This window comes from Dama dama, chromosome 16, assembly GCF_033118175.1.
Source record: "Dama dama isolate Ldn47 chromosome 16, ASM3311817v1, whole genome shotgun sequence".
NCBI lineage: Eukaryota > Metazoa > Chordata > Mammalia > Artiodactyla > Cervidae > Dama > Dama dama.
Genome location: NC_083696.1, coordinates 41,716,969 through 41,729,036, shown reverse-complemented (window position 1 = coordinate 41,729,036; position 12,068 = coordinate 41,716,969). Strand labels below are relative to the sequence as shown.

Sequence of the window (12,068 nt, the reverse complement as noted above, 5' to 3'; positions counted from 1 at the left end):
TTCCTTATGGTCCAACTCTCACATCCATACGTGACTACTGGAATAACCATAGCTTTGACTATATGGACCTTTGTTGGCCAAGTGATGTCTCTGCTTTCCAGGACAGCAGAAAGGGGTCTACTTAGAGGAGTCAGGGGCCTGGTCCCACCAGAAGCTTGCTGTGTGCCCCGTGAGGCTTGCCACACCTCTCTGCATCTCAGCCTCCTGCTAGAATGATCTCGAGGCCCTTGGTAGTTGGGACTGTCTAAGAGCTCGGCTCCCAGCTCTGCCCACATGCTGAGGTCCTCAGTCCATGCAATGAGCTCAGCCTCAGGTGGGGAGGTGACAGGTAGGGCCTCCCTCTCAGAGGCAAAAGGTGGGACCAAGTCTCCAGGAATTGCATCCACCAGTAGGGACCCTGGAGAAGCGAGAATCTGAGTGCAAACCCACGTGAGTCTCTCCACTGCTAGATCCCCTCACCCACCCAGGCCCAAGTCAGGTTATCAAGAATGCTAAGGATCCCTGGTTCAGGAAGACCCCCTGGAGGAGGACACGGCAACCACTCCTGTATTCCTTCCTGGAGAATCCCAAGGATGGTGGAGACTTGTGGGCTCAGTCCACAGGGTTGCAAAGAGTTGGACACAACTGAAGTGACTTAGCACACACACACACAAACAAGGAACAGGGATGAAGTGCCTGCATCTTCCCCGGAGACCACTCTTCCCGCGCCAGGAAGGGTCCCCTCTCTGGAAGACTCTGTCCCTCAGAGGGACGCCACCTGCTGTTATTAATAAAAAGCCTCTGGGTTCCCCAGTCAGCCCTGGACAGAAGCCGCTGGCCCCAAGACCCAGGGGAGGGGACTGAGCGGCCTGCAAGGGGCAGGGAGCATGGTTCTGAGGAAGGAGAAAGGCCAGGGGCCTGACTTTCTAGAGTGGACCCAAAGAAGGGCCTCCCAGACCGTAGGTGCCCACACAGGGCCCTCGGAAGCACACCGTGGGTGTTTAACAGATGTTTGTTGAGTAAATGAACCAACAAACCATCTCAAGCATTGGGATCCAGAGACTCTACAGTCAGAGCCCTCCTGGGTTAAAAGGGTCTTGCAGACGTGGCAGAAGGCAGCATAAAATGCGTACTTTGCTTATTGTTGTCATCAAAACACCTCAACGCCCGGCTCCAAGCAAGGTCCCCAGTGCACTGATGTGGTGATGCCGAGGGCGCCAGTCCAATGGGAAGGGTCTCCAGTGGCCCATCCAGCTCTCTAGCCCCAAACTCTTCTATCCCCTCCCTTCCCATTCTGCACCTACAGCAAGCCCACCCACCTTCTGCCCAGTCTCCCTTGGGTTGAAACTAAAGGCTGTGGAAAGAAAGTAAAAACCTAAACAAACCAGCTTGTTGAATCGGGGCCTTTACTGTTCTTTGCACAGGGAGAAGGAAATAGCAACCCACTCCAGTATTCTTGCATGGGAATCCCAGGGACAGAGGAACCTGAAGGGCTACAGTCCATGGGGTCGCAAAGAGTCCGACATGACTAAGCAACTAAACAGCAACATGGATTTGTCAGTTTCTGTTATGTGAGTTCTGTAAGAAGTTAAACAACTAAGTCTTATTTGTGATAAACGTACATTCTGTGCACGAGGCGGCCTGGGAGGGTCAGGAAAGCCAGCTCCTTGTCTCACAGAGAACAGAGCGCCCCTCACGATGGCAAGTTCCCTCTCTTTGCTAATTGCAAGCTCTAGGATTCCAGGTTGCCAGCAACAGAGAAGTCACCACTCAGCTCATGAGGAATTACTATGTTACTAATGGTGGTAAGACTGTTAATCATTCCAAGCCTTGTTTACTCCTAATTTCAGGGCAAATTTGAAACCTCTGAGCCACTGGTCAGGAACCCAACACTATCCAGGCTCCAACCTGGGCCCAGCTTCCTCCTGCCCCTCCAGCAGCTGGGGCAGGGGAGGCGGGGTGATGACCCTCAGAGTCCAGACTGACACCTCCCCTCCCCCAAGCGCACAGTTCCACATCACACCCCTCTCTCTTCTTCACCTCAGCCTCTCCATCGCTCCTGTCCTACTTTAGAATTTAAACTACTCGACTCTCTCTTTTTAAAAAGAGGCATCCTCTGTTCTCCTCTATCTTCACATGCTTGCTAAGTGGCTCCAGTCGTGTCCTCTCTTTGTGACCGCATGGACTACAGCCCGCCAGGCTCCTCTGTCCATGGGGATTCTCCAGGGAAGAACACTGGAGTGGGTTCCCACACCCTCCTCCGGGGGATCTTCCTCACCCAGGGATCGAACCCACGTCTCTTTTGTCTCTGGCATTGGCAGGTGAGTTCTTTACCACTGAGCCACCTGGGAAGCCCTTTATAGTCACACCAGAATTCAAGAAGTTGTCCACAGTCATCATTTCCAGTTCCCCAGCTCCCAGGCACCCCCCTAAGCAGGCTCCTACTCCCAGGGGCCACCTAAGGTGCTCACCCCAAGGGCACCAGGGACACGCTCCATCCCTCTCCTGTTGGGCCTGAAGTCTTGGAGGCTGTTGATCCTCCTTCTTTCTGAGAGTGAGTCCTCCCAAGGGGCTCCCTCCCACCTCACCCCCAGAGCCTCCCCATCACCCCTGCAGCCCATCTTTCAATGGCAGTGACCCCAGTAGCTCAGTTCCTAACCTCCTCCTAATGTGACTATACCCAATCCCTGCAGCCCACCTGCAGGCTGCTGGTGACTTCTTTTTTATTTTTTATTGTAGTTGATTTACCACATTTTTATTTATTTTTGGCCAAACCCTGCACCATGTGAGATCTCAGTTCCCCAACCAGGGATTGAACCCACACCCCCTGAATTGAAAGGCGGAGTCTTTATCACTTCCAGGGAAGTCCGTGCTCATGACTTCTCAATCCTTGTGTCCACTCCCCCTTCCTCACCTGAGCCCCAGCCCTGCACGCCCAGCTGTCTATAGGGCAGGGCCGATGAGGGGCATGTACCCCAAAACAAATGCATATCTCCAGCCCTCCCCCGACTCAACACCTTTGCCATGACAGGCCCCCTTAGCCACTCAGCTGCCCCACACAGAAGACCGACTCCTCCGGCCTTTCACCAAGACCTGCTGATTCCACCCCCTGGGCAGCTCTTAGATCCTTCTTTCCTGCCACTGTCCTCGTTCAGCCTCCATACTCCTGGCCTGCACCACAACAGTGGCCTCCAGTCTCTCCAATCTGCTCTCCTATTGGAACCACATGAACTTTGTCCTGAAGCAGAGATCATCACAAAAAACCTCCAAGGCGTGCTGCTCACCAGATCCAAACCCCTTCCATCTCTCCTCCTCCATCCCCACTTCCATCTGCCTCTAGGTGGCGGTAATGGTAAAGAACACATCCGTCATGCAGGAGACATAACAGATGAGGGTTCAATCCCTGAGTCGGGAAGATCCCCTGGAGGTGGACATGGCAACCCACTCCAATATTTTCGCCTGGAGAATCCCATGGACGGAGGAGTCTGGTGGGCTAGAATCAGCGATGACTAAAGCAACTTCACACCACTGAGCTACCTGCATGTCTGTAAGGAAGGTCAGCTAACCTGCATTATACGCCACCCTTTGCCCAAACTCTGTCCCACACCTCCCACACTCTCCCCACATGCCTTCACGAAGTAACTGCGCCTCACTCTTTAGTCTCAGCCTGAAGGCCACCTCTTTGAGGAAGGCTCTCTAGCTTTTGCAAAAAGGGGTTAGATGCCCTTCTTTGGCTCTTCCAGAGCACCGAGTGCTTTCTGACAGCACTCACTACATCACCAAATGAGTCCCTGACTTATCTGTGTCTCCCCCAGACTAGGAGCTCCACAAAGGCAAACGCTGCCCCAGCTGCTCTCAACTATTAATGCCTAGCAGCCAGGAAACTCTCAGTAAACACCTGTTGAATTAATAAATGAATGTCCGACCCAGGAGGCCTGCAAATCCTCCACACCCTAGTCTGGAGGGGGAGGAGTTGGGGGAGGTGGTTGGTGGGTGAGAGGCTTACAGGTTCGGCCTTGGACCTTGGAGGAAGGCTTGCCTAGGGCTCTGGGACCTGCTGCCCACGTGCCCTCCAATCCCTGCTGATGGTGCCTAGGCCAGGCCAGGGGTCAGGAAGCCACCAGAAGGGCAGACCTCCTGGAAGCAGGCAGGCAGCGGGGGACAGCAGAGAGTGGCAGGGGCTGGTTTGCTCACATGCAAACCTCACAGCTCCGCCCGCACGCAGCCAGGCCCTTCTCTCTCCTCTGTCCTCTTCTCCATCCACCTGGGCACTCTGGCCTCACCTGCCCTTGTTACCACGACACACAGCAGGCCAGCCATCCTTGGTTCACTCCCCATCCAGACCCCCATCCCCCCTCATTCCACCACCCTGACCCTTTCTCCTCCCTACCTCCTCCTTCCTCTGTCTCTCCAACAACATCTGCCCCCCTAGGTCAGATGGTTAGCTCCTGGTTGCCCAGGAGGTGGAAAGGGACACAGCTGGCAGTCTGTCTCATTACCAGGCCCTCCCGCTGAACCCAGGGCCCTGGCGGGGCTTACCCTCGGTCAGCCCCAGGTGGATGCTCCAGTAGATCTGCAAGCACTGCAGCTCCTTCTTCATGCCCCGCTTGCAGCGGCAGTCGTAGAGCGGGCTCTCCTGCAGCACCTCCAAGGCTGCCTGGCACTCCTTGTTGGCCAGCATAGTGTTGCGGTCCCGGCCGGCCAGGCACTGGCGCAGCGTGCGGTAGCGGGAGCTGCAGTTGGATTCGGCCGCGCACAGCTCATTGGCCCGGACACAGTCCACTGGGGGGCGCCAGCCGTGGAGCTCGGGGCCCTGCAGGGAGGAAGGGCTGGCCAAAGAGCGGAGGGTCTCGTCTGGGTGGTGGGGAGGGAAGACAAGCGTGAATGAGGGCCGCAGTCTCCGACCCCAGAGGCAGGCCTGGGGGCCCTTCTGGGAGAGCCACACCGGCTCTACTCGGCGCAGCGAGCCCGACTCAAGGCTGCCCGCCCCAGCAGGTCAGAGCAAGCACTGCTAAAGGGGCCCAAGATACCACCATCTCTCCTCAAACCCCGAAGAAGAAAAGCTGTCTTCGGCCCTGGCCCTACACAACCCTTTCCTGGTTCCTTCCACGGCCTTGGGCCCAGGAGCACAGCCCAGAAGAGCCAGAGGCCCGAGCCAGACCACAGACAGTCTAAGATGCCAGGAGTCCAGAGAAGGATCCCACGGCCTCAGCAGGAAGCTGGCGGCTGCAGGGCCTCCTAGGGCAGGCCAAGGGGAGATCTCAGTTTCAGAGTAGCCAGGCCTCCTGCCAGCAACCTCGGGTCCAAACAGAGGTCTGGCCGAGGAACCAGGGAGGCTGACTGCTTAACTCTCACAGCCTGTTAGGCTCTCAAAGACCAGATCAGTCCCCGCATTCCACCCTCGGAAAACTGAGGCCCAAAGAAGGGACGTGACAACTCAAGGTCACACACAGGCTAAAACGGCCCCTCCGACCCCCAGTCTATCCATTTGGAGTCCCCAGACTTCATAAGGAGACAGGGAGAGACAAGCCTGACCCCGTGGTCTGAGGAGAGCTCAGAGGGAAGCATTCCTCTGGGGGACCCGGCCCTCCATACCATCCTGCCCAACAGTGTGGCCAGAGACAAAATCCACCATGGAGACAAGTTCCACCCCAGCCCCCCAAAAAAAATGCTGGGGGCCAAGCAACTCCATCCCACCACTCCCTCAGACCCCTCTCTCTGTCTCTGTCTCTTTCTCTCTCATTTCTTTTCCTCTTTCCTCTCCTCTCCACCCTTCCTTGACACCCTCTCCCCTCTGTCTCTCTTTCCCCTCTTTCCAGAAGCCAACTAATAAGTCAGCTGCAAGTGGACCCCGGCCTCGCAAATGGACCCTCCCTCCCCAGCATGGCCTCCAGTGTCCCAACCCACCATCCTCCGAAGGGAAGGGGTCGGGGAAGGAGGTACGGAGGGGAAAGGCACAGAAAGTGCAGCTTGGTCCTTCTGAAAGCAAGCTCCCCCAAAAGACATCATCCAGTCCCCTGGTCCCCTCCAAGCCCCTCACCCAGATCCTGCCCCACAAAAAGGCCATGCCATGGCCCGGAGCCAAGACTGAATTTTCCAAGACCAGAAGAGTGACAGTGGGGGGGCTTCCTCCACTCCATTCTGCCCCGAAACATAATAAGATCCTAGGCAGAAGTCTCTGCCATCCCCTAATCCCAAAGAATCTCCTCCATTCCGACCCAGAACTCCCACTTCTTTCTCCCAGGAGGCCCTGCTCAGGGAGCAGCTAGCACAGGGAGGCAGCGACACCTAGAGGCAAAGTGCTGCACTGCACCCCCGTCCCTACCCAGAGGGCCACAGAGAGGAAAGGCAACCATGAAGGAACTCCTGGTGGGCCAGGCCTATCCCACCAAGGTGGGGCGGGGGGCGCCTGGGGCGGGGAGCGCCTCAGGGTCCACAACAAAAGACTTTCTCTCTCCAGCGACCAGAACTCTACCTCAGGACGGGAGGAGCTGACAGTTATGGCCAGACTTGAGCAAGACCACTAAAAAAACCAGCATGGAAGGTGGGCATAGACAGTGAGGCATCTGCCCAGGGTAGGATGGAGAAGCGCCCTCCCGCCCAAGCCCAGGCGGGGGCTTTATTGCCAGGCTTCAGCAAATTCCTGGGTCTCTAAGCAGGACTCGGGTGCAACAGGACCCTCTAGGATCAGCTCTGTTGACCCGGCCTCACCTGTACCTGCTGTCCCATCTAGCCAACCAGGTAGCCAGGTTGCTGGAGCCTTAGGACTGGCCCAGCCCTGGGCCTTCCACTGACTCTCCTCACCCCAGCATCCCAGCGGGCGACTCCCCTCCCACCTTGGCATTACCTGAGGCTGCACAGTGGGAGATGAAAGGAGAAAGCGGCCTCCTCCCCAGGCTTAAGCAGCAGCACATGAGCCTATAGGGAACTGGGGCAAAAATGACACTTCCTTCCTGCCCTACAGGTGGGCATACAGCCCTAAGGGACGATGCTTACAGAGTCCTGGGCTCCTGTGCCTATAGCAAGGGCTTCTCTCTTCCTTTCAGCTCCCGGCAGAGAGATGCTCCATAGGAGGGTCAGTGCATTTTCCAACCAAACTCCCTGACCACCACCTACCCCTGACTCTTCTCAGTGGTGCCATGACCCCCAGAACCAAGAAGTCCAGCCAGAGAAAGAAATCATGGCAGCCTGGTGCCTCTGGCCAAGCATTCTAGGTGAGTAAAGGTTGGAAGGTATTCTGGTGATGTTTCCAAGTTCTAGATCAGGAGAAAACTCGGATCTCTCAAGGAAAGCACAGACATGTGCAACAGCTTTTAGAGACACAGCGGGGGCTGCGAGACCACACAGACCTACAGCCGTCCAGGTCCATCAAGTGCCCCGATGAGCGCGAGGAGGCCAGTGGGAGGCGGGCCCTCTGACCAACCCCGGTCCCCACCGCCATCACTTTCCCCATCTCACTTTCTCTCTGAGTTTGTCAACACTGGAGGTCAGGATGGCTGGGCCAGGAAGGCATGCTCACGCCCAGACCCCACTCGGAACCTTGGCAGGAACACACCGAAGGCCCCTGCTCCTAGGAACGTGCTTCACTCTATCCCCGACTGAAAATGCCCACCCCACCTCTCGAGCTCCAGAAAAGCCTCTCCCCAAAGCCAACTTTCCAACCAACTCCCAACTGTGGGCTCCTTGCCAGGCAAGGGCCCTGGGGCTGAAATTTCCTTAACAACCAACATATCCCTCGTTGTCAGCTGGCCTAACACAGAGCCTTTCAATGTCCTGTGGTCACTCAGTCAACACGCACCCCAGCTCTGAGAAGGGGCTTCTCAAGAGAAAGGAACTGAAAAGATGTCACCCCCGCCCCCCCGGCCAACTTTTCCTCCTCTCATCCACACCCCCACCAGGGTCACAGACACCAGGGAGGCCATATCTGAACAGGACCCCAGGCACACCCCACAGGCTCAGGACAGTCTCTCTTCAGGCCCCTAGGCTGGGACCCCCCATCTCTGCAGCCTGGGGGGCTGGACCTGGAGATGACTGAGGGGCCATCATCCACACCTGGGAGCCCTGCTGGCCTGGGGGGTGTGTGCAGCTCAGAAGCAAGCAGTCTGGCTGCTTTTCCTGAAATACAATTTTCTTTTCTTCTTGGCCCTGCTCATTCTTGGCCCCAGAAAGCTGGGTTTTCAAATCAGCCGTGGGAGAAAAGGTCAGCTTTTATAATGGCCCCTCCGGAGTGAGAGGGTTGCCGGGAAAGGCTTGCAGGAGCACAGTGGGGCCCAGAGCAACCATCCCAGCCTCCTCCCTCAGCCCCTCCCACCTAAGAACACTATCCCAAGAAGAGCCACCTCTGGCTCCCTGAGGCAGGACTGTGAAGGCCACACCCTAGAGCCGGGCCAAGCCCCAGGGCCCCACGAATGCAGGAGGGGGAAGAGGAGGTGGGGCTGCAGAGGGCCCAGGGCCCGATCAACAGGGACTGGACTTGAATCCCTGGTCCTAGTCAAGACACTTCTTAGGACACCCCTCATGGCTTTCTGTGGCCTGCACCTACCCCCCTCCTAGGCCTTCCCTCTCTCCTCCTCAAGGAGGGAAAGGGTGCTCTCGTGACCCATCTGGGCAGGCTGGCTCACCCTGGCCACACAGCAGGCCAAGGTGGTAGGAACAGCATCCACAATGAAGCAAACGTGTGGTCCTTACACACACACACACACACACACACACACACACACATTTGCCTGCCCTCTCTCTGGAGCACTTACTGGGGCAGCAGCCGTGCCTGGGACTCCTGGTCGGCACCAGCCTTTCCAACACCCACTTTTACTCACCTCCACCCCCAAGAACGCTCCCTCTACACCTGCTTCCCAAGCAGCTGAGATTTCTTGCAGCATAAAAAAGGGGCCAGGGATTGGGATTCTGGGTGGGAAAAAGACAGTCGGGGTTCAGGGGCACCCAGGCAGCCCTCCCTCCCTGCCCTTGGGGGAGAGGGCTTACAGAATGAGCAATGGTCTTTGTTCAGGCCAGGTTTTCCCCTCAGCCCCCCTCCTTCTTAACCCAAGGAAGCAAACTTTGGCCTCCCTCCCATCTCTTCCCACCAGCTACCGGGTCCCCGCCCCCCCCCCCCCCAAGGTGGCCAAGACAAGGCGGTGAACTGCGGCTCAAACCCTTCACTCCCGCCCACCTAGATGGCTAGGGTCTGCGCGGGAGGGAGGGTGCAGGGAGGGGAGAAACTTGAAAAGTCTTCCAGGGAGTGGAGCCGCGGGGAAGGGATTCGGAGAGTGGGAAGCGGGGTGTCTTTTCCAGGGGTTGATTGGCAGGTGGGGGGTGGCTGCCAGGACTGCCCCCACAGACGTCCATCCGGAGCTCCTGGAGAAGCCCGTGCCCTCCACCACGATCGGCTCGAGGAGCCGCCTGGAAAGGTAGGATGGCAGGATTTTCCTCTCCCCGACACTGAGCCTCTCCCCTCCCTTCTCTCTTCCAGATCCAGAGTTGGATTTTTTTTTTTTTTAAGTTGCCGCAATTTGAACCCTTTATGTTGAGAGAAATGAGCGCTATCACTGCCTGTGAGTGAGCGACTATGTCTGCGTTCGTGCGCGCGGGGATGGTCTGGATGTTCTAAGTCTCCTTCCCAACCCTGCGCGTACGCAGCCAGCCGCGGCTCGCGTCCCTCCACCCGCATCCTCGCCGCTGGCCCAGCTCGGTTCAGCTGCGCCCGGGCCCGGCTCGCCCCGCCGCGCGCTCTTCCCGCCGGTCGGTCCCCCGCCAGCGCCCCGCTCGCCCCCCAAGGTTCCAGGCTGCTCGCCGTCGCCTGAACGCGCGCGGCCGCGCAGCCCCCAGGCTCCCGCGGACAGGCTGTCCTCGCCTCCCGCAGGTACTCACCTAAAAAGAAGAAGAGGCAGAAGACGTTTGCCAAGATCATGTTAAATAAATCCCACAGTTTTTTCTGTCTTTCTCCCTTGGATAAAAAATAATAATAATAATAACAACAACAATAATAATAGCCAAGCAGTGATAATCAGCCCCAAATCCAATGCGGAGATCCCAGCTAGTCCGCCGGATGAAGATCCTGAGTCCTGCGATTCTCGCCTTCGGCTGGAGGGGGTGGGGGAATGGAGGGCGGTGGGCCGCGTCTCGACGCCCCCCTTGCCCACTAAAATCAAACACACACGTATCTGTGTGTGTGTGTGTGCTCTTCAAGCCGACAGCCGGTCCTCAGGTCTGCCCTTCCCTCGGCTCGTCCGGGAAGGCGCGAGTCCCCGCGGGTCCGATTCCCCTGCGCTTCCCGGGAGGGGACTGAGGAGGTGGGGGGAGAGGCGATCTGAGAGTGAAGGGCTGGAAGGAAGTGGCGAGGGTGGGGGTCAGAATAAAACGCAAATAAGAAAGAAATCCACCGACGGGTGTCAGCGCCTAGGAACGATCCAGTGGGAGCTTCGAGGACGCGAGACCCGAGTCGCTTCTTTCGCACAAGACGGAGGAAAGATTCAAAAAAAATCTTCTCCCGCTAACCCCTGCTCGTGTCACTTTTTTCTAATGGAATTCCGGTGACCGTGTGTCTCTGCGTGCGTGTGGCTCGCTCTCCCCTCTCCCTCCCGCTCCTCTCCCCGGCGCTCGCTCTTTGCTCCCGCTCTCCCCGGCTCTCTCTCGCTCTCCTCTCCCTCCCCCTTCTCCCTGCTCCTCCCTCCGCCCGCCCCCTTCCCCCTTCGCAGCTCCCTCGCCGCGGCTCTCGCGCCCGCGCCCCTCTCCTCCGCCCCGGGCTCGGCGCTCGGGCTCCCAAGCGCTGGCGGCGCGGGGCGCGGGCGCGCGGCGGAGCAGCGACACTCTGCAGCGGCGGTGGCGACAAGGCGGTGGCGGTGGCGCCGGGGAACGCGGGCCGAGGGGAGAGCTCCGCCGCCGGCTCCCTCTGCTCGGCCGCCCGCCCTTCCCCGGATTGACCTGCAGCCTTGGCCGGAAACTGACCAGCTACCCCGGCCAGGGCTCGGGCTTCAACCCAAACCCACCAAAGCCTCCGCACCTTTCTCTTCCCGCGGCTCCTGCCGCCGCGCGGCAGCCCCCACGCCCCTTCCTCTCCCCGCCCGGAGCGGGCTGCGCCCTCCCACCCCCACCGCCCCCGCCCCCGCGCCAGGGCAGCCCGCTCCGGGAGGCCCTGGGGAGGTTCAGCGGAGGCCCGAGGGTTTGGAGTCCGAGGCTCTCGAGCCAAACCAGGGGCGTAGGGGGAAGGGCGCTAGGAAAAAAAAAAAAAAACCCGCTGGAGTCCGGGTCTGGGAAGGGGGCGCACCATCCGCTGGGCGTCCTTCGACCCAGGAGCCGAGGCACAGCGTCTCCCCGAAGACGCAGGGGGAGATGAAGGACCCCCTCCGTCGCCAGCCGCCAGCGTCCCCGCACAGCCTCCTGCCCGGGTCGAGCCCCGCGCCCGCATACACGTGTGCTCTTCATGCGGGGCTCGAGAACTTTCCCCGCACACCCCCGGCGCCCTCGCCCCCCACACGCCCCAGCGTCCTAGTCCTTCGAGACCCCCCTTCCCCGCTTGTCTCCCTCCCCCGGTGCGGGAAGAAAGCTGCCGAGCTAGGGCGTCCTGACCGCCCCATCCGAGGCCGGCGAACCTCCCACGAACTGCGCGGGAAGGATCGGGGATGCGGGCTCGCACCCCACCCTGGTGGGAGCGCCCCGGGACCGACGCAGGTCTCCGCGCCAAGCTCGGCGGCGAGCTGGGCTCCGGGGAGTTCTCCCGAGGCAGCCGGCAGCTCCCTGCTTCCGAGGCTCCAGGTGGGGCCTCCTCCCCCTTCCGGGAAGGGGGCGATTGATCCATCTGCCCACGGGCCGGGCTCACCGGCGTGTTTTAGTCACGGGATTTACAGTAAACGCTCAGAAGCACCAAAAAGGAGGGGCGTCTGGCTGGGAAAGGGCTGAAGCAGAAGTAAGGCTGCTGGCACGTTCTGGCAAGTGGGCGAGAGGCAGTGGGCTTCGGACACGCGCGGGCAGACCCACGCACACCTGACACCCCAGTTTCACGCGCCCATCTGACACTCTCGCCTGCGCTAAAGCTGCCCCGCACCCCCCAGCGCCCTCGCGCACATTCCTGCACGCAGCTCCGCGCGCACCCC

General features: G+C 59.2%; 1 protein-coding gene across 1 annotated transcript in view; it reads right to left on the bottom strand.

The window, feature by feature from the left end:
* GFRA2 (GDNF family receptor alpha 2) overlaps positions 1–10,587 on the bottom strand; it is a 110,798-nt gene extending 100,211 nt beyond the window's left edge. The window contains exons 1-2 of the mRNA XM_061163939.1: positions 9,847–10,587; positions 4,519–4,833 (exon numbers count right to left, since the gene is read on the bottom strand). Coding sequence (XP_061019922.1) covers positions 4,519–4,833; positions 9,847–9,886 — 355 coding nt within the window. The 5' untranslated portion in view covers positions 9,887–10,587. The remainder of the gene's footprint in view (positions 1–4,518; positions 4,834–9,846) is intronic.
* Positions 10,588–12,068: the final 1,481 nt, after the last annotated feature.